The following is a 22,941-nucleotide window of genomic DNA, read 5'->3' as shown; positions in this document are numbered from 1 at the left end:
TGGACCACAAGTGATTTTACCAAGGGTAAAACACAACAAAATACAATACCCAGAGCCAATAACCCTCCTCCCAGCATAATAGCCATCCTAGCAAACATAGCTCCCCACTTTCCTAATGCTAGATCCAACCAATCCCAAACATGAGAGTCAAACCCAGCATTTGCCTTAACCTCTGCTCGTAAACCTTTAAGTTTAGCCATAGCGATTGCAAAGGATCCATTAGGCGCAGTGTTATTGGGAATAAAGGTGCAACAATCATCCCCAAACATAACACAAACTCCACCCTTCTCCGCTAAGAGCCAATTGAGAGCCTGTCTATTTTGCCAAGTCATTTTACTTGTAGCCTGTACCTGTTCCCCCAACACTGTTAGGGCCGAGTCAGTATAGTTAATGAATCTCTGTTGGTTATAATATATATATAATTAATCCACTCTAAGTTTTTATTTGGTGTTATCCACAAAAATATAGATTCAAATCCTGATTTAACTTCATCTCTTGCCTTGAACTCCCGAGGTACACCTCTAGGCTGTCCAATTGCATCAAAGTATACCTCAGGGTCTTTCTCATACACCCTTTTAACTCTAGGATTAACATAGTCATCGTGGGGTGATTTAATGATGGTAACCTATTTAATTGCTCTAACTAAGGCACAAAGACCAATCCATCCATCAGACAATACATTCAACAGTTAGTTTCTGGATGTGTGGAAAGAACAATCAGCAATACCTCTGTCTTGATTTTTCAACATAGTAAGAGATGGCGCAACCTGAGTTATTTTACCACACAACCCTTCTCTATTCATTATCAACCCTTTATCATTATTTCTACGTACTCCCGTAGCCTCTAGCACCCAAATAGTATCACATTCTACAGTGGTGTTTCCTACATCAATTCCTTCGGTGTCATGGCTGTAAAAACATTCATATTTTCCTTTAACCACGGTACTTCTGTCTAATTGAGGTCCATTTGATTCAGTTCTAATATTATAGGCAGCACAATCATTGTCTCCCAGCATGGTCTCATTCAACATAGTTTTACCCCTAATGCTTACCCAGAGCAATCCTACATTTTATGTCACACAAGGGAATAGAATACTTTCTATTGGTACAATGGTCATTTTTCCAACTTACACAGTTTTTAAATGATGCTGGTTCAGAGACTATTAAAAGATCAGACAAAGGTGATTTTCTACACAAAATACAATTGTCCATTCTGTGTTTGTTTGCCATATACTTAGCCCATTCGTATCACTCCTTCTTCACTACTTCTTCTCGTGTGGTGTCCTTGAGTGGTTCTGATTCTGATATATCTAATTCTGTCGCTTTTTCAATGTTCTTATCTTGAGGTAGATCATTAGAGTTTATCAGAAAGTTCCAAATGTCAGTAAAAAACTCTCCTGACTGATGTCTCAGGTTGCTTTGTGGGTATGGTGGTCTGCTTGGTAAGGGAGGTCGATGTCATCTTAGTGGTAGCTACTGTGGTCGTCACAGCAGCCGCCACCCTTGTTGTTGTCACAGGTTCTTCCTGTTCAGGTGCAGGGGTAGGATCAATCTTAATGACCGTGGTGCTACTCCCTTCGGTCACTGTTGTTCTTGTTATTTCAACTATTAATTCTTCACCTTCAACTGGTTCAATCTGATTCATGATGAGCACCCTCTCGTCTTTTTCTTTGATTAATGTCAGGTCACATCCTTTCGGATCCCAAACGACTTGTCCCTTTGTTTGGTAATGGGTCCATCCACAGAGTGCCATCTCCGGTAAGGGTTTGATCCTTATGATTGAGATAGACTTCAGTTCTCCTGCTTCTGTTATAAATTGAGGTGGAACAGAGATTCTAACCTTGTCAGTCTTTTTGGATTGTTCGGCTGATTCCTTTCTTCTCTTCCTGCTTCCACCATACATCTTGATTGTGCGTGAGTCTGTTGTTTCTGTACTAGTGTTCACTGTTACTTCTGTTTATGTCAATGTCATTATTCTTTTGTTGTTCTAACTTCAATTGTCTAAAGGAGACCATTCAAGAGTTGAAAAGTCAATTGTGGGGAAATCTCAATTTTCTTCAGCTTGCGGGACTTTTCCTTCTCTTTCTTCACCTGAGGCTCCCTCCTCAGGCCGGACTTAGCTTCCATCTGGAAGGGTTTCAATTTTAGGGAAGAAATGTTCTCATTCTGTTCCTTGTGAGGCCTCTCCTCCTCTTCTGGGTGCATTAGTCGGTGCACCTGTCACATTTTGGCTTTCACTTGATTTGCTGTTTTCTTGGCTCCTCCCTGGTGAATCAGCATCCTCTGTGTCCTCATCTCTATGTGGTTGTGTCCTTCTCTCTGTTGGGACTCAGGTGCAGTGGTTCAGATGGTACCACGTCTGGCTTCCTTTCACTTGGACGACCGTTCTTGTTGCTTTGGCCACCTCATAGGGTCCTTCTCTCCTCGGTGGATCCCACTTCCTCCGGAACACTTGAACGTGGACTAGATCTCCTGGTATCACTGAGAGAGGTCCTTCTGGTCCCCTTGGATCATCAGACGCAGACCCTCTCGTCCTGGTTCAGGTTTCTGCCTTCTTTCTGTGAGGCATTCATACTTAGAGACTTATGGCCTCTGTTCTATGATTGCACCATACATCCTCTTACTTCCATCACTCATCACACAACAAACTGACATTCCAGCTGAAGCTGGCGAACCCCTCTCCTTCTGTTTCCTAAACATAAGACTTGGAAAACAACAGACAAAGCATAACAGTATTGACAATGTTATGTGTTATGCATAAATATATTCATGAAAACTGAAATCTGAGACCATGACAATTCCCACTCTCTCTTCACCTGACTCTATGCCTCCAGGATACTTTTCTGCTGGACTCCACAAAAATAAAAGCCCTAAAAAGCTTCCTCATGCTTCCACCCAGTCTTCCCCTTTTGGCCCCAGGTTCTGAGAGGTGTTCCCAAATCATGTCATTTTTTACTTCGTTTCCCATCTGCTTCATTTCAACTGATAATCATGTGCATAACCTTAATCAACATTATCTCTTCTTGACGTAATTCAACACTGTATATGCTTTCACATCAATTCCTTTAACATGTTTGTTTAGAGTATAATATCATATCATCTATTATTTTTCACATGATGCATTAAAAAATGAAACAAGTAGCCCCCAAACTCAACCCAGTATGTCTATAGTGGAATCTAGTCTCTCTCTCTCTCTGTTCCACGTCCTCTGTCATGGTGTTTTCAAGCTCACCCATTATTCAGCTGGACCTCACTTCTCGTGAGACTTATGCACCCACCAAAGAGAGACATGAAGAACTTTACCACTGCAGTGTTGTACGAAGTATACCACCAGCCTGGTGTATCTTGATGTACACTCAGTCTCCAGAATGCAGCCCAAACCCTTCCATTTCTGGCTGTTTTTTCCTGAGGACATACACACTAACACATGGGTTATTTCCTGACAACAGACTTTCTTCTTATAGCAAGATCACTAAATCTTAATTTTTAATAACAGCCCTATGTAAACATTCTGCCTCAAATACCTGGCCTCCTGCCACAGAAATATTCATAATGATAGTCAAATGATGGTCCCTACAGCAACTGCTGTAAAATAACATATAATCAGTCAAGTGTCTTCCAGTTGGATTAATATCCAATCCTAACAAAACTAAGTCATAAGTTTCTTAAACTTTTGCTCTAATGTTCAAAATGCCACCACTTATTATTTTTACCTTTTTACCATTCTTACCATTTTATCATTATTTTATTTTTACCATTTTACCATATGTGAATTGTTCTATTCACTTTAGAATTGTCCCTATATTTTACACAGCCAGCTGTCTTTCCTTTTCTGTGAATTATCTCTATTATTATACATAGTTTCTAGAAATAACACCCCTTCACTACCATTACCTTCATTTATGAGTCCCCTCATATCCCCTAACCCATAACAGCCATTGTTTGATACATACTTAAAACATTCTTAAGTCAACTTATATATCATTTATATCAGTATCAGTCCCTCCTCAGGAACATATACACAACCTTATGTTCCTCAAAACAAAAATAAATTGACCAAACGAGAAAAAGAGAAAAAGAAATTATAATAACTACTCATTTGCAATAAATTACCACTATTTGTAATGTAATTAAACCTGGGGAAAATGTCCATCCGTGTAATTCTATGCCAATGTTATTGTTGGTCTCTTTCTTCTTCATCATTGGGTATCATCGCACAACAGACTACCTTTTTATTCAATTATATTATAACATTTTTATCATTACAATTCCAATGACATTATAAAACAAAAGAAACAAAAAACCTTATCTAATATTCTGTAAGTTTTGTCAACCTCCTTGTCTCAGGATTAGTTTCCAGAGCTTTCTTAGGCCTATTAAATTTAAACAGTTCTATATCCAAATAACTAAACAGTTCTTTTTTAAATACATTTTCCAACCCAATATTCAGGATAACAGTCCTTAGTGTTTACTTTAACTCAAATTTGACCTTATCTATTCAATACACAACATCCCTTTAATAATTAACATTTATACTAAACACTTTAAATACCAGTATTATCTATTTTCCAATAGCACTTTTGTCTCAGTTTTTCTCTCATGAGTGGCCTGGTAATAAAAGGTCAGTACCCCAATTCCTCTAAGTCATTATTCTCCCAACAAATATAATTTCAGCATGTCTAGTTTTAGATACAGTTCACAGGTCATCAGACACAGTTGTCCCTCACTATTCAGTCGGTTAGGGTGGGTTTGAGCTCCACCCCCACTTGTGGTGATATTCTCTCCCATGCCTTAAAGCATTCTGACATCACCTTCCATGATAACTCCCTTATTCTACTGGTGATCTCTCAGATGAATTACAGATGATGTATCTATCAACATAACCCTCACAGAGACCCACACTCCAATAAACCCTTTGGAGTAACTTTCATAACTTTTTATATGCAGAATGAACAAAGCACATTTGTGTATTTACTCATAGACCATAACCCCAGGGAACTGATATTTTTTCAAAGTAATTATACACTTTGAATTGAGTCTGGTGTTTATTAATTATTTTATAATTAAATCCCACCTGTTCCAACAATTTCTAGTGAAGGTGATCAGTCTTACACAGGAAATTCTTAGGATTCAGGGCATTTTGACACCATTAAAATGTTTCCACTCCCCTTTCTTTAAAAACAACTTAAATACATTTTTCAAAAAACATTTCCATCCTTTTGCATACCCAATTTGAAACTGAATTGGAAAAAACCCTTCCAATAAATCTACTATTGCATATTCATTCCCAGTACATGGTGTACTTACTAGTGAACCATAGGCCAATAACACAAAGGGACTGGACTCATTTATCCAGAACTCCATTTTTTAGCCTTATCCAGATATTTTTATTTTTAAAGTGGCTGACTTTAATTAACTGCTTTCCACAGTAATGCAGTCTCCAATAACATTTTGACCAGAGAAGATTAAAACCCTTTTTTTCTTATTCTTTCTGGAAAAGAAAGTGTACATAACGTTAATATTCACAATGTTACCTTTTAGTCAGCAAACCAATAGTTTTACTTATCCATAGATTTTATTCTATAAGCGTCTTAACCGTTCCAGAGAATTGTGGTATAGAATGTCTAACAATTAAAATTCCATCGGTACTCTACTAGACGTTAGGTAAAAACATGATCTAATACTTTTTTCATCACATAGAAACTGTAATCTCTATGAACCACTCATTGATCAATCAGAGACTATACACCGCCAAGTGAAAATTCCATACCTACTAACCTCAAACCAATTAGTTGTTTGTTATTTTGACAAGGATACAAACTCTTGTAGAGCGACATTTCCTGCTATTGCACTAAGTTCTAGTGTCACCTTACACTAATTTTCCCCATACCCGCTATACCCATATCCAAAACAGGGAGCTATTTTCTTATTGGTTATAGAATGTTACCGGGTAATGGCATCCCCTATTATCCAGTTTTTTCATATTCAATCCGAATACGGTAGAACTAATGTGCGCTTCTTTCAGTGACTCCATGGCTTTTAAAAAAATCCCTCATCTCTCTATGCTATGGAAACAGTCATTTTGTTGTCATGCCACTATTTATTTATTTATTTTTCCTAAATACTCCCATGTATTATACACCTTTTATTTACTATTTTTCCGAGGTAGAGCTAATCCCCTTTCCAATTAATAATTCATTTGTCACATCACTTAATTTCTCTTATCAAAGCATACTCTATATAGTACAGACATTATTTCTGAATACTACAGATGACTTAATGTCTTATTCTTAGTACAGTACTTCAAATATCACTGTGTTTTTCCCTTTACAGATATCATTATTTATTCATTTTATTCGTTTGGTTTGTTCTGTTATTACAGTTCTAATCAATTTTTAAGATTACATTTACATTACATTTAAGTCATTTAGCAGACACTCTTATCCAGAGCGACTTACAAATTGGAAAGTTCATACATATTCATCCTGGTCCCCCCGTGGGAATTGAACCCACAACCCTGGCGTTGTAAGCACCATGCTCTACCAACTGAGCCACACAGGACCACTGCCCGCTCCGTTAAGATCTCTATCTAACGTCTTACTTTTACCTTTATTTATTTATTTTGTCTATACTTTCTTACCTCTACTCTATATTCTTATTGTTTGATCCTATGGTCAATTTACTAGTGAGGCAAGCCTCAGTATTTTTTACACCCCTCTCTGTCCTTCAGGCTATTTTTAGACTTCAGTCTCTGTGGGTACAGAGCAACTGATCTCTTGCTGTTTTCCTACAATTTACACTGCTTCGTGATATCTTCAATATGAGTTCTAGACTTATGTTATGGTGTTTCTTGTGTATTTTTGTCATTCTAAACAGCCTAGATTTATTTTAACCTCATAGTATAATTTCAGTTTATTTTAAACTTTCTTTACGTTTATATACTATTCGGGCCTCAGTTTAATACCTCTTTAACACCTATTGTATTTTTACAATGGTCTTTTAACACATTATCACGTCAATTTGTATCGTTATTTATAACTTATTTTGCCCAATCTTTTTCGATTTTGTTCCTCTTCCCTGTGAGAGTTAAATGCACTCTCCTTCTCAAATTACACTCAGTTAACTGTCAGAGAGGCTTGCGCATTCCTCTTCCTACCAGCAGTTGGTCACAGACACACACACACACAACCTGTCCTTCTTTATGTTCTATCTTTACACAGATCCACTCATTCTCTTACAATATTTTCATACATTCGTTTATTTTTCCATTCGTTCATTCAATCCCTTTGTTTTTACCTCAAAACAACTTACAGTCTTTGACTTAATACACTTCCTCGACATAAGCCTAGACTGATAGGATTTCTACAATATGACGAGACTACTGTCTAATCGGATCAGCCTGTCTTCATATCCTATTTTACCCACCCCGTATTGATCTCTATTTTATATTAGAGCAATATCGTGGCGTGACCTACTGAATTACAAACCCCCGTTTAGCTAGACGGAGCGTTTCTTATTCGTAGGATTTCGCTTGCAGTTGAACGCCGCACAATCGGGCTAACGTTCTTTCTGCCTTCTAAATATTCATCCGTTCAGTCCCCCGTTCTGGGGCGGTAGCCATGAAATATTTATTTACTAAATATTCACCCACAGATTCTCCTGCCGTGAATATCCCACCCAAGCAGACCTCTTTAAAAATGTTCCTTTTTCAAAGAGCGGTATCGTGGCTTCCTAACTACTTATTTATGCAGTTCTCTATTATTTTTAGAGCCGTTATTCATAAGTAACCTGTCCAAGCATTCCTTCTACTAATTTTATTGAAGAGGTATCACAGGATTTTCTACCTACATTATCTGTTTTGACCGTATGGGCTGTCCCACATTATAGCCAACCATCTCAGCCAGATGGCGCAAACAACCGCATCATTTAAGCTACACCTTCGAACGGTCCGATCAGAACGAGCGCATGCTCCGCTAAACACCCAACACAAGCAAAGTTCACAGCGCCTATTCACTCAGTCTCTATACATGCGCATACATTTATATTTAATACAATTCCCCAAATTACACATACATGCAAATTCATTGAATTCAAAAGTTCTTTAGTATTTACTGGTTTCTTTTTAGGAAATTTGAAAGAGAGACTTACATGGCGCCCCTCTCGCTGAGACAGGATCTCTGAAACAATCCATACAAACATTTCAACTATGTAAGAACAAGCTTACCTTTTCATAGTTGTGGCCAAAGTGTTTGCAAGATTGTCCAAAGAAACTATCTCCAGCCCTGAACGCCATTCCGCAGTCCCTGTCCCTCCTGGCTAAGCTCGCCAAATTATGTCGTGGACAATCGGTTCAAATATAACGCTGACAAGAACTTGTGAAATCAAACATGCTTTTAATACAATTGTATAGCAATCTGGAATGTCCCGCGGAACACACCATTTCCCAGAGCCCTAGCTCTTCTATTTATACACACATATTATTATGTCCATCCCTTATGCAAATGAAGTTTCTTTTCTTAAGTCATTCACCATCATTATCTTTTAGTTCAAGCTTCCTACTTGTTCACGCCCAATAACGCCCATATCTGCTTTCAATTAGTTTATAATGGTGACCGGACCCTCTATCTTAGTGTGTCAGCAGATTCTGTGTCTCTTCCTGTCATTAATGTATCAATATACTCTTTGTTCTGCCTTTATTGGAATCAGCAGATTCTATCCTATAAGCCTTCTTTTTAGAAGGAGCTGACTAGGGGTCTTTTTATCATTAGTGTGTCAGGTCAGCAGACCATGTGTCTATCCTTTTCATTACTGTGTCAATCTAGTCTTTGTTCTGTTCTCCCCTATCCTTAGTGTGTCCAATTGTCTTAGGCGCCTATGTGTCTCCCTGTCTTCCTGTAGTCTATTCTTAATGTTCAGCTATCTTATACATCTATGTGCTGTCCTATACGTCTCATTTACTCCTACACGGTCAGACAAGTTAAGAAAACTTTAATTTAATTTGAATTAAAAAAAAAAGATCAATACTTTTCCTCTTGATAAAAGCTCTACATGGTCGCTGTCCATATCATTGCATAATACAGAAAATACACAAGAGTTCAGGGGCCTTGCTTCAACAAAATTACCCATTTTCACTGTAATGTCCAAAACATCTTTCAAGCTGTCATTCATTCCCTTGGCAGCAAGAGCCTCTCGTAGTTGCTGCAGTGTACCCAAGTGGCATCGGGAGCAACTGCTCCACTATGAGCAACTACTCCACTCCACTATGTCTCCCTGTTATGGCTTTTGCACCATCAGTACAGATGCCAACACATCTTGACCACCAAAGTCCATTTGATGTCACAAATGTGTCCAGTACTTATCCTCCCATCCTCCCAAAAATATCCTCCCATGTTGTCCTGGTTTCCAGTGGTATGCAGAAGAGGATGTCTTCCTTAATTGACCCCCCCCCCCCCCCCCCCCCCCCCCATAAATGTAATGGACATATACCAGGAGCTGTGCCAGGCCCGCCACGTCTGTTGACTCATCCAGCTGTAACGCTTAGAATTCACTGGCTTGTACGCAACGCAGTAATTGTTTCAAAACAGCTCCTGCCATGTTACTGATGCGTCGAGAAACAGTGTTGTTTGATGAAGGCATTGTCAGTATAGTTTTATTTGTCCTTTTCCTCAGCATTGTCCCAGCCATATCTGCAGCAGCAGGAGGAATTAAGTCCTCCACAATAGTATGAGGCTTGCCTGTCCTAGACACTCGGTAGCTCACCATATAAGAAAGTTCTAGCCCCTGCTTATTAATGGTATCTGTTGCTTTTATACATGTCTTACTACTCGAAAGTTGTCTTTATTCTCGCTCAAAAAACTCCTGTGGCTTATTTTTCAAATTGTCATGTTTCATTTCTAAATGTCTGCGCAAGAGGGAAGGTTTCCTGTGACAGAGTAACGGTTAATGTGATTGGATGTTAATTATTTGACGCGGCTACCTGTATTTGACAATGTGTTGTTATTTTGCTGAACAGTAGATGGTTTAATTTAATTTTTGGCAGTGAAACGAGGCTACTCAGGTGAAAAGAAAAACTCACCCAAATGTATAGCCCCGTTGGAAAATATAAATGCACTGTTTAAAAATGTGAATAATAAAAAAAGAAATATATATAAATATAAAAAAATGTGAATCACATTTTTATTTGGCGTACCCTCGACGGCATTGGTACGTGTACCCCAGTTTGGGAACCCCTGCTCTAGGGCAATGGGGTCTAGATGGAATTTGTATTTGTGGTTCTGGCGACTGGACCTTTTTTGGAACACCATTATTTTTGTCTTACTGAGATTTACTGTCAGGGCCCAGGTCTGGCTGAATCTGTGCAGAAGATCTAGGTGCTGCTGTAGACCTTCCTTGGTTGGTGACAGAAGCACCAGATCATCAGCAAACAGTAGACATTTGACTTCAGATTCTAGTAGGGTGAGGCCGGGTGCTGCAGAATGTTCTAGTGCCCTCGCCAATTCGTTGATATATATGTTGAAGAGGGTGGGGCTTAAGCTGCATCCCTGTCTCACCCCCCGGCCCTGTGGTAAGAAATGTGTGTTTTTTGCCAATTTTAACCGCACACTTGTTGTTGTACATGGATTTTATAATGTCTTGTGTTTTTTCCCCAACACCACTTTCCATCAATTTGTATAGCAGACCCTCATGCCAAATTGAGTCAAAGGCTTTTTTTAAATCAACAAAGCTTGAAAAGGCTTTGCCTTTGTTTTGTTTTTTTGTTTGTCAATTAGGGTAAGTCGCTCTGGATAAGAGCGTCTGCTAAATGACTTAAATGTAAATGTAAATGTAGGGTGTGTAGGTTGAATACGTGGTCTGTCGTACAGTAATTTGGTTAAAAGACAATTTAACATTTGCTCAGTACATTGTTTTCACTGAGGAAATGTACCAGTCTGTTGTTAATGATAATGCAGAGTATTTTCCCAAGGTTTCTGTTAACGCATATCCCACTGTAGTTATTTGGGTAAAATTTGTCTCCTTTTTTGTGGATTGGGGTGATCAGTCCTTGGTTCCAAATATTGGGGAAGATGCCAGAGCTAAGGATGATGTTAAAGAGTTTAAGTATACCCAATTGGAATTTGTTGTCTGTATATTTTATCCTTTCATTGAGTATACCATCAACACCACAGGCCTTTTTGGGTTGGAGGGTTTATATTTTGTCCTGATGTTCATTCAATGTAATTGGAGAATCCAGTGGGTTCTGGTAGTCTTTAATAGTTGATTCTAATATTTGTATATCTCTCTCTCTCTCTCTCTGTCACGGCAGCCTTCCCTCTCTTCACTAAAAGAGGGGGTGAAACAGGGATCGGACCAACACGCAGCGTAGCCAGTGCTCAACATGTTTAATTAAACAAAAAACAGTGAACACTTACAACGAACAAAAAATAACAAAGTGTGGCAAACCCGAAACAGTCCTATCTGGTGCAGAACACAAACACAGAGACAGGAAACAACCACCCACAATCCCCAACACAAAACAAGCCACCTATATATGATTCTCAATCAGGGACAACGATTGACAGCTGTCTCTGATTGAGAACCATATTAGGCTGGACACAGAAACAGACAAACTAGACACACAACATAGAATTCCCACCCAGCTCACGTCCTGACCAACACTAAACAAGCAAAACACATAAGAACTATGGTCAGGACGTGACACTCTCTCTCTCTCGGTCTTGGTCTTTCTCGCTCAATTCAATTCAATTCAAGGGCTTCATTGGCATGGGAAACATATGTTAACATTGCCAAAGCAAGTGAAGTAGATAATAAACAAAGTTAAATAAACAATACAAATGAATCTCTCCATCTTCACCTGTAAGTAACCTAAAACAGTGGGTTAGGGCAGTGGTTCTAAACCATGGGTACTAGGACCCCTGGGGGTACTTGACCTATCCACAGGTAGGTACTTGAGAAGACTCATGAGATCATAGGCCTACTGGTAAAATGCACATGAGGGGGTACTACAGGGGCACTCCAAGCATAATTCAGTTGCTGGTACAGTAGGGTGAGGGGGAGGGCCCTGGCGTGAGCAGTAGCCCTCATCAGCCAACTTCCCCTCCAACCCCCCCCCCCCCCTCTATCTGGCCTGCTTCCTATCTAAACCACAGCAGCCCACAGCAGTAGCCTCCAATCTCTAACTTTACGATGTTGATCTCATCTGACTGACAGTGGAAGAGCTACATGTGTACTAATCTCCCATAGAGCTGCACTTTGCTGGACCCCAAGAAGAGTGGCTGCTGAACTAATGGGGATCCATAATAAATGCACATACTGCAACACACTGCAAAACAAAAACGGCCTGAAAGCCTTTTCAATTCTTATCAACAGATCACAGGATGCCACTAACCTTCTCACAGAGGATCTGGTTATGGTGAGTTAAGGCTGGTTATGAAGGGGGATAGAGCATCTGGTTATGGTGAGTTAAATCTGATTATAAAGGGGATAGAGCATCTGGTTATGGTGAGTTAAATCTGATTATAAAGGGGGATAGAGCATCTGGTTATGGTACGTTAAGGCTGATTATAAAGGGGGATAGAGCATCTGGTTATGGTACGTTAAGGCTGATTATAAAGGGGGATAGAGGATCTTGTTATGGTGCGTAAAGGCTGATTATAAAGGGAGATAGAGCATCTGGTTATGGTACGTTAAGGCTGATTATAAAGGGGCATAGAGGATCAGGTTATGGTGTGTTAAGGCTGATTATAAAGGGGGATAGAGGATCTTGTTATGGTGCGTTAAGGCTGATTATAAAGTGGGATAGAGGATCTTGTTATGGTGCGTTAAGGCTGATTATAAAGGGGATAGAGGATCTTTTTATGGTGTGTTAAGGCTGATTATAAAGGGGGATAGAGGATCAGGTTATGGTGAGTTAAGGCTGATTATAAAGGGGGATAGAGGATCTTGTTATGGTGAGTTAAGGCTGATTATAAAGGAGGATATAAGATATTGTTATGGTGAGTTAAGGCTGATTATAAAGGAGGATATAAGATATTGTTATGGTGAGTTAAGGCTGATTATAAAGGAGGATATAAGATATTGTTATGGTGAGTTAAGGCTGATTATAAAGGGGATAGAGGATCTGGTTCTGGTGAGTTAATGCTGATTATAAAGGAGGATATAAGATATTGTTATGGTGAGTTAAGGCTGATTATAAATGAGGATATAAGATATTGTTATGGTGAGTTAAGGCTGATTATAAAGGGGATAGAGGATCTGGTTCTGGTGAGTTAATGCTGATTATAAAGGAGGATAGAGGAGGAGGGGATAGAGGAGGATAGAGGATTTGGTTATGGTTCGTTAAGGCAGATTATAAAGGGGGATAGCAGTCGCTCAGTTCACTACGTGAAGGGTGAATACATGTGGGACCTAGCTCACACTGTGAACATAAGACACACTCTATATCTGTCATTTTCATTGGTCTAAGGTGGAGCAGCGGGTGGAGCCAGCCAAGAAGGCAGCGCAGGTTATTCACAAGAAGCTGCTTTGCTGTCTGCAGAGTCAACTCGGGCTGGACACAGAGAGACGAATGGTAACGTCTCCTCTTTTTCACCTTTCATCCCTTCCCCTTGACTTGACTTGCATCTGTTATGATTATCAATACAAAACTATGTCTCTCTCCAGAAAAAACTCCCTCTCATGCTGCTCTCTGTTAGCATGGCTGAGAGCTTTAAAGACTTTGATGCAGACTCTTCTATCAGGTACATTATGTAGCCAAACCATTTATTCATCATCCAAATTATCAGTCAAACATTAATCAATGAATCAATCAGTCTATTTCCTCTCTGATAGGAAAGTGTTGGAGATGTGTTGCTTCATGGAGAACCATCTGGCCAAAACGCTGGCTGAATTTGAGCTGAAGCTGGAGAAGGAAGTTTTGGAGCCTCTCAATAAGCTCAGTGAGGTAAGGGCTGCAGGAGCAAGAGGCTTTCAGACTCTTTGGACGAAAATGAAAGTTTGTGATTATGTAGTATCACATCAAATCAAATCAAATGTTATTTGTCACATGCGCCGAATACAACAGGTGTAGACCTTACAGTGAAATGCTTACTTACAAGCCCTTAAACAACAGTGTTGTTTTTAAGAAAAATAAGAGTTAAGAAAAATACTTACTAAATAAGGTAAAAAAATAAAAGAGCAACAATAAAATAACAATAACGAGGCTATATACAGGGGGTACTGGTACCGAGTCAATGTGCGGGGGTACCGGTACCGAGTTGAGGTCATTTGTACATGTAGGTAGGGGTAAAGTGACTATGTACAGTATAGATAATAAACAGCGAGTAGCAGCAGCGCAAAAAAATGCAATAGTCTGGGTAGCCATTTGATTAGTTGTTCAGCATATGAATACTAACTCTGTTTCCATCTGTAGGAAGACCTTCCAGAGATTCTCAAAAACAAGAAGCAGTTTGCAAAACTCACAATGGACTGGCACAATGCACTCAACAAGTGGGTCACACATTCTGTGTGATTGTATTTACCACTTTAAGATGTTTTATTGTCACATACACCAGATAGGTGACAGACCCTATATGTTCCAGACCAGTGGAGGTAGTGGTTAACACAGTTCCATTTATTCCATTCCAGCCATTACATTGAGCCAATCCTCCTATAGCTCCTCCCACCAGCCTCCTCTGTTCCAGACAGTGCATAGTTCCTTTATACATCTATAATAACTACCTTTTTTTTAAATTTTAAATTTTATTTTTTTTATCCCCTTTTCTCCCCAATTTTCGTGGTATCCAATCGCTAGTAATTACTATCTTGTCTCATCGCTACAACTCCCGTACGGGCTCGGGAGAGACGAAGGTCGAAAGCCATGCGTCCTCCGAAGCACAACCCAACCAAGCCGCACTGCTTCTTAACACAGCGCGCCTCCAACCCGGAAGCCAGCCGCACCAATGTGTCGGAGGAAACACCGTGCACCCGCCCCCCTCGGTTAGCGCGCACTGCGCCCGGCCCGCCACAGGAGTCGCTGGAGCGCGATGAGACAAGGATATCCCTACCGGCCAAACCCTCCCTAACCCGGACGACGCTAAGCCAATTGTGCGTCGCCCCACGGACCTCCCGGTCGCGGCCGGCTGCGACAGAGCCTGGGCGCGAACCCAGAGACTCTGGTGGCGCAGCTAGCACTGCGATGCAGTGCTCTAGACCACTGCGCCACCCGGGAGGCCCTTATAATAACTACCTTTAATCAGTATCTCCATTGTGTCCTCTCGTTTGCTTTCTGGCTTCTGATCATTAATGACTTTGCCCCTTCAGGTCCCAGGCCAGTACGGGCCCTCAGGCAAAGCAGGACGGGCTGAAAGAAGAGGTGGAGGAGGCCTGGAGGAAACTGGAGAGCATCAAGGTGTTGGATGGTCACTCCTATTACGTGTTACTGTTTAAGACACTTTGTTGTTTCATGCGGTAGTTTTAGCCTCTTACATACATACTAAATGACTTAAATGACTTAAATGTACTGTTGGTCTGGCTATTCATTCTCTACAGGACCAATACTCTGCAGATCTCTATCACTTTGCCACTAAAGAACAGGCCTATGCCAACTACTTCATTCGTGTGAGTGTGGCCCGCTAATCGTCCTCTCTTTCAAGTTGTGTTTTACTTTTGTTAATTATCATGTGCTATTAGGAATTAGATTTGATAAGTGCCTGGTTTGTGCCCTCTCAGCTGCTGGAACTACAAGCAGAACATCATAAGAATTCCCATGACTTCCTGGAACGATACATCACTGAGCTAAAAGAAAGCCACAATCAAACAGGTGAATAGTGTGTATGTATGTATGTATATACAGTACCAGTCAAAAGTTTGGAGACACCTACTTATTCCAGGGTTTTTCCACCAAATAAATGCTTCACAGAGTTCTGACATCTCAAAATCAACTGTTCAGAAGAGACTGTGTGAATCAGGCCTTCATGGTGGAATGTCTGCAAAGAAACCACTACTAAGGACACCAATAATAAGAAGAGACTTGCTTGGGCCAAGAAACACGAGCAATGGACATTAGACTGGTGGAAATCTGTCCTTTGGTCTGATGAGTCCAAATGTGATATTTTTGGTTCCAACCGCTGTGTCTTTGTGAGACGCAGAGTAGGTGAAAGGATGATCTCTGCATGTGTGGTTCCCACCATCCATGAAGCATGGAGGGGGAGGTGTGATGACGTGGGGGTGCTTTGCTGGTGACACTGTCTGTGATTTATTTAGAATTCAAGGCACACTTAACCAGCATGGCGACCACGGCATTCTACAGTGATACACCGTCCCATCTGGTTTCGCTTAGTGGGACTATCATTTGTTTTTCAACAGGACAATGATCCAAAACACACCTCCAGGCTGTGTAAGGGCTATTTGACCAAGAAGGAGAGTGCTGCATCAGATGACCTGACCTCCACAATCACCTGACCTCAACCCAATTGAGATGGTTTGGGATGAGTTGGACCGCAGAGTGAAGGAAAAGCCACCACAAGTGTTCAGCATATGTGGGAACTCCTTCAAGGCTGTTGGAAAAGCATTCTTCATGAAGCTGGTTGAGAGAATGCCAAGAGTGTGCAAAGCTGTCATCAAGGCAAAGGGTTTGAAGAATCTTTGTTTAACACTTTTTTGTTTACTACAGGATTCCATATGTGTTATTTCATAGTTTAGATGTCTTTACTATTATTCTACAATGTAGAAAATAGTCAAATAAAGAAAAACCCTTGAATGAGTAGGTTTGTATACGTGTGAATGTGTGTGTGTGTGTGTGTATGTGTGTGTGTATGTGTACAGTATGTGTGTGTTTGCAGTTACAATACCCAGGCTTACTTACTGTACATAGGTAACTCACCCTATCCAATGTGTTGCGCCCACCTACCTACAGTAGTATTTGTCCAGTGTGTCACCAGTATGTGTTACCACAGACTCCCAGAAGAACAACTCTAGGGGGAAGGTATACGGGGAGCCCCTGCTGACTCACCTGTATGACAGCGGCAGGGAGATCGCTGTTCCCATCCAGGAGTGTGTTCACATGCTGCTGCACACCGGCATGAGGGAGGAGGTGAGGACTGGGATTATTCATATACTACATGGTATTCATGTGAATGGGATTTCATTAATTAACTAGCCAGTCTACGATAATGCCCTCCTGGATAAAATTGGTCTCTATCTCTCTCCCTCCATCTCTCTCCCAGGGTCTGTTTCGTCTGGCGGCAGCAGCCTCGGTAGTGAAGAGGCTGAAGAGCAGTCTGGATGGAGGAGTCATGAACCACAGCGAGTTCACTGACCCTCATGCAGTCGCAGGTCAGAGAGAATGTCCCTGTTGACAGTACTCCTTATTCAAGGTTTTCAAGTTTCAAATGTGTTTACTTGACAGTACAACAACATGTAGGCATTAAACAGCATCTTCTATTTTTTCCATGTAGGGGCTTTGAAAAGCTACCTGAGAGAGCTGCCTGAACCCCTCATGACCTTTGAACTCTACAATGATTGGTTTCAAGCAGCAGGGTAAGGTCCTTGATTGGTCTACATCTTAGAAGCATACAGTTTATAGTGTCTTTCTCTAATTTCTCCTCATCAAACGTCTCTCTGCCTGTCCCCGTCATTATTTAGGGAGAAAGAATTGACAGACAAACTTGAGCAGTTTAAAATTGTGCTGAAGAAGTTACCATCAGAAAACTACAACAACCTCCGGTACATAGCTCTCTCAGATCTTGACCAGTGGAGGCTGCTGAGGGGAGGATTGCTCATAATAATGGCTGGAACGGAGCATATGGAATTGCAACAAACCATGTGTTTGATGTATCTGATACCATTCTACTCAATTCGACTCCAGCGATTACCATGAGCCCGTCCTCCCCAATTAAGGTGTTGCCAACCTCCTGTGATCTTGAAAGATTCCTGTGTGAAGTTATAAACACTCAAGAATGATGCAGGGTGTGTGATGATTGTGAATCTCTTCCTATCTGCCTCTCTCTCTCTGTCTCTCTGTCTCTCTCTCTCTGTCTCTCTCTGTCTCCGTCTCGCTCTCTCTGTTTCTCTCTCTCTGCCTCTCTCTGTCTCTCTGTCTCTCTCTGTCTCGCTCTCTCTGTTTCTCTCTCTCTGTCTCTCTCTGTCTCTCTCTGTCTCTCTCTCTCTGTCTCTGTCTCGCTCTCTCTGTTTTCCTCTCTCTCTCCCCCCTCCCCTCTATTAGGTATCTGGTACAGTTCCTGTCATGTCTGTCAGAGCAGCAGGCGGTTAACAGGATGAGTCCCAGTAACATTGCCATAGTACTGGGTCCCAATCTGTTGTGGCCTCACATGGAGGGGTGGGTACTACTGACATGGTGACAGAGAAAGGAAACTGAACCACACTGTCTATCTGTCTGTCATAATAGCCCTATGTCTAAGTGTTGTTCCTGATGTCACTTTCTATTGTTACTAATCTGATTAGGTCTGTGTTATTTAGTACTTGACTTTAACCTCTTTCTTTCTCCCTCCCTCTCTCTTTGTCTTCCTTCAATTTTCCTCTCCTCTGTCCAATTCTGTACCGTCATCTATTTTTCTCTATTTTCCTCTCTCTCTCAGGGAGGCAGCGTTGTTGGACATGGCGTCTGCCTCCTCTGTCCAGGTCGTGGCGGTGGTTGAGCCTCTCATAAAATACTCCAGCAGCCTGTTTCCAGAAGGTACAGTACCACCTTCAATGTTCTGTTTACTTGTGTTCTGGGGAGGAGTACTGGGAGTCCTTTAAGTGATGAGTTGGTTTGCATGACATTTGTGGAAGTTCGCCACTATGATAACAGAGCGAGCTGCCTGATTGCCTTATGACCACTCATGTTTATCTTACTGTGTTGAGCGAAGCTAGGTAGGTCTATGGATCTTTTATGCAACATGACCTATGTTGTGTTCTTTTCCAGAGGTGGACTTTGAGATTCCTGAACTTCCTGGGGTCTCAGATTTGACCTTGTTAGAACCTGAACCCTCAGAGTCTGGGAAAGAGAACCTTGCCAGAACTACCTCCTCCCCTTCCTTATGCTCTTCCTCTACCCCTGCTCATCCTTCTCTCTGTAAAACAATCAGGTACCACACACACAGATGGAACAGGAATGAAACATTGTCAATAGTCATTAATAAAGGCATTTGAACAGAGTTTACTTGTTCACTTTTTAATTATAACAGTGTGTTATCTAACACCGACCGTCTCATCCTCAGCTCAGCGTCACAGAACAGTGGAGGTCTATTCATCTTCAAGTCAGGCTCCATTGTTCAGAGAACCAGCACCTGGGGGAACTCTGCCTCAGACCCACCTAGCTCAACCCCACTTACCCGTACCTCAGTCCAGACACAGAGCACGTTCCCCATCTCAAGCCCAACACTGGTTCACAACACATCCCCACTACCCAGCCCCAAACTGGCTCCTGGCCCAACCCTGGTTCCTTCCCCACTACCGGTGTCTGTATGTAGTCCGACCCAGAAGCAGAGACCTGAATCAGGATCACTAGAACCCATCTTAGAGGCCCCACCGGACTCCCCCAAAGCTATACTGAAGATCACCTCACCATACAAACGTAGGTGACCCTCCACGGCCATTCCATGACATGCTAATGGTGCATAGTAAAACACAGAACTCATGTGGTAGCTAGCTAACGCTATTTATTGACAGCGCTAAAGTCATCCATAGAGCTCATGTGGTAGTAAGCTAACGCTATCTATTGACAGTGCTGAAGTCATCCATAGAGCTCATGTGGTGTGCCATGGTCCACCTCAGAATAAGTGGCAAAGTACTGCTCCACTTTAGTACACAGGAAGCCACGTTCTACGGCAGCAGTGGCCAAAATTACCAACGGCTTCTAATGATGAAACTGTTGTCATAAATAACTGTTGCACTACCACAACCAACAGGTTTAGTTTCAAGTCGATGTAAAGACAAATACTCTAATATAATAATGCACATATATAGTCACAATAAGACGTATCCTCAATCAATCCTCAACACCCAGCTACCTCTTTCTCTCTTTTCACAGCGAGGAGTTCCTTCTTTCAACACAAGCGGTCCATCCCGGGTAAAGAGCAGGTGGTCGCTACATACTCCAGACCCAGGACCCCAGCACCTCCAGCCCCAGCAGAGGCATCCAAAACCCAGCCACACCCTGCACCCAAGCCCCTAGCTCCGGTCCTGAAGAAGGCCCCAAACAAAAAGGGTGCAATTAGACCCCCTCAAATCCCACCACCCAAGCCCCCAGTACTGGTGAGCAAACAGGTGACCTCTATAGCGCAGTGATGAGGTAGAGATATAGAGTATCATCTAAGCCTGTGTAAAGAAGTTTTCTTATGCTTTAGGTACAAATGTAGACTGTAACCTGACATTTGGTGTAACCTTGTTTGGGTTGCGTATCAAGGCCAGAGATGTATTGGGCTTCTGCAGCCAGTTCCAAGTGCTTTGTAGCTTGAGCGCTACCATACAGTTTCTTCCGAAATTATTCACACCCCTTGACTTTTTTCATGTTGTTGAGTTACAGCTTGAATTTAAAATAGATTCCATTTAGATTTTTGTGTCACTGGCCTACACACAATACCCCATAATGTCAAAGTGAAATTATGTTATTCAAAATTTGTACAAATGAATTACAAATGAAAAGCTGAAATGTCTCGAGTCAATAAGTATTCAACCCCTTTGTTATGGCAAGCCTGCATAAGTTCAGGAGTAAAAATGTGCTTAACAAGTCACATAATAAGTTGCGTGGACTGACTATGTGTGCAATAATAGTGTTTAACATGATTTTTGAATGACTACCTCATCTGTAAGGTGCCTCAGTCGAGCTGTGCATTTCAAACACAGATTCAACCACAAAGACCAGGGAGGTTTTCCTTTGCCTCACAAAGAAGGACACCTATTGGTAGATACAGTAGGTAAAAAAAAAGCAGACATGCCAAAGATGCTTCTCCAAAGTATTGACTCAGGGGTGTAAATTCGATATTTCTGTATTTAATTTTCAATACATTTGCAAACATTTCTAAATTCACTTTGTCATTATGGTGTGTGTAGATGGGTGAGATTGTTGTGTCTGGAATACAAGGGATGTGAGTACTTTTTGAAGGCTCTGTATATGCATTATGTGTTGTGATTCATTTAGGGCTGTTTTGTAGTACAGTATGTTTTCAGACATGTAAATAAAGTATTAATGCTAATTAAAAACATTTTATTGCATTTATTATTATCATTATAGAAATATCATTGGTGTCAACAGCAGCACATTTATATGGATAGAAGACACTGCTTTAAAAAGAGGATTCAACCATTGGTTGACAGAATAGCAGACAAGCAGGTGACTATCAATTCAAAAAGCAATATGAGAGTTAGACCCATAATGAATTTGAGAAACATTTCGAAATGGAGTATGATGTTAATATGTGAATTAACAAACTTAGTCCAAACATTATACTTATACTACAACATTGTACAAAATTACCTTCTTCTATTTAACTTCTGAGTAAATTTCTCAGGGTTTGTGCTTCATACTGTATCTGTAGACCAATAAAAAGTGTAAGCATCAGCCAAAATATGATTGTTTTCCTGTAGTTAACGTCATGTGCTAAGATTTAAGATCTCTCTCTTGGTGTAGTGTTTGAATGGGTTGAAACGGCTACTGCTTCGTCTTTGTGTCCTGCCTGTTGCCTTGAATAGTTCTATGAATAGTTCTATGAAGTCACATATTGAGCATTTTGCTCAGGAAGTCCAAACTGACTATATATAACGAGCTGTTAACAGACTTACACACTGTTGAGCAACGTCTTTGGTGTTTCCATGGTAACTACTCTGTGTCCAACGACCACTTTCTCTGGACACTTTCTACCCCTTCTCTTTGTTCGCCACTGGTTCCAGTGACCTCTTTTAAAAGCTATTATTAGCCTGTTCAAGCTCCTTCCATACAGTATGTTCGCTTGGAGAACTGTCAGCCTCCATAATCTTTCAATGAGTCTTTCAACAAATAATAGCAAAGTCTTTAAGTGAGTCTTCTGACGACTTGTAAAATTAAATTTCTCCAATGAATATTAGAATATGATGAAGGGTTCAAGGGTGACTCAGGTCAAAAAGCTTGCCTCATTGATGGAAAAAATTGTTTTTCTTAAGACAAAAGTGTTTACAAGGAATTAAGCAATAATCCCAAATCTGTAGTAGGTACTACTGGTTAAAAGAATGTTGTCCATTTAGTCTGTCGGTTTTTGTTCAGACTTTGATTTCCTCCTCCTCATCAGGGGTAATGCAGATGTAAGGTGTTTTCTTCATGGTCTGGCCCAGGGTCATCTCTCCCTCCAGATCCATCCTCTGCTGCCCCTTCAGGATCCCTCCAACTCCGTAGAGCACCCCCAGCACATCAGTGGCACCCTGGAACCTCTCACTCTCCATAGCAGGCCTCTGTCTAGACGGGGAGCCCATCACTAAATCAGGCACCGCCCCTTTAAGATGCTGCCCACCTCCATTCATCTCCATTCTCCTAGCCTCCTCTTCCTCCTCTTCCCACTCCAACCCATATGGACTCTTCCTGCTGCTACAGTCTTCTCGAAGCAGAGAATCCACCAATGAGGCAGTGGTGGCATCCATCTCCGAGTCCATCTCCGAGCTTCCATTGGTCACAAACCCGAATGCAGAGCAGCTTGGCTCCTCTGCCATCCAGGCATGGCTGGGCTCTAGGTGGCCGTTGGGGCTGTCAATCAAACCGAACACCTCGCTCATGAGGGAGGGCCCCAGGTCAAAGGTGAAGGAGGCCATGGAGGTCAGGGACTCATACTGGGTCATGTGACCGGGGTCAGAAGTCAGGGTGGGGTATGCGGAGGACTTCAGAAGGGCGGAGACATCGGTGAGCGAGCAGCCGTGGGCATTGGGGGTACAGGAAATAGATCCTCCCTGTTGCGACTGACGCTCTGCTGAACGGGAGAGGCGGGGCAGAGTGGCGAAA

The 22,941-nt window shown here is 41.4% G+C and overlaps 1 protein-coding gene and 1 non-coding gene across 2 annotated transcripts; one reads left to right on the top strand and one right to left on the bottom strand.

Moving 5' to 3' along the window:
• Positions 1-6,485: 6,485 nt before the first annotated feature.
• On the bottom strand, positions 6,486-6,562 carry trnav-uac. Its single transcript has one exon. It is a non-coding gene; the product is annotated as a tRNA-Val (tRNA).
• Positions 6,563-12,212: 5,650 nt separating this feature from the next.
• Positions 12,213-20,880, top strand: LOC120045984 (SH3 domain-binding protein 1-like). Its single transcript, XM_038990903.1, has 17 exons — positions 12,213-12,408; positions 13,462-13,566; positions 13,659-13,735; positions 13,827-14,055; positions 14,407-14,483; positions 15,297-15,384; positions 15,525-15,593; positions 15,705-15,795; positions 16,931-17,067; positions 17,201-17,309; positions 17,432-17,513; positions 17,619-17,699; positions 18,199-18,312; positions 18,572-18,669; positions 18,901-19,063; positions 19,196-19,551; positions 20,008-20,880. Exons 1-17 carry the CDS (start codon positions 12,283-12,285, stop codon positions 20,262-20,264), a joined length of 2,259 nt encoding a protein of 752 aa, XP_038846831.1. The 5' UTR covers positions 12,213-12,282; the 3' UTR covers positions 20,265-20,880.
• The last annotated feature ends 2,061 nt before the right edge of the window (positions 20,881-22,941 follow it).

This window comes from Salvelinus namaycush, chromosome 4 (genome assembly GCF_016432855.1).
Source record: "Salvelinus namaycush isolate Seneca chromosome 4, SaNama_1.0, whole genome shotgun sequence".
Taxonomy (NCBI): domain Eukaryota; kingdom Metazoa; phylum Chordata; class Actinopteri; order Salmoniformes; family Salmonidae; genus Salvelinus; species Salvelinus namaycush.
Note: the sequence above shows the minus strand (reverse complement) of the source record. Positions and strands in the feature narration are given on the sequence as shown.

Coding starts and splice junctions, on each gene's coding strand:
- LOC120045984 (XM_038990903.1), top strand. CDS start 12,283: ATGGGGATCCATAATAAATGCACATACTGCAACACACTGCAAAACAAA. Junction 15,385..15,524: donor GGAAACTGGAGAGCATCAAG/GTGTTGGATGGT, acceptor CATTCTCTACAG/GACCAATACTCTGCAGATCT. Junction 15,594..15,704: donor ATGCCAACTACTTCATTCGT/GTGAGTGTGGCC, acceptor GTGCCCTCTCAG/CTGCTGGAACTACAAGCAGA.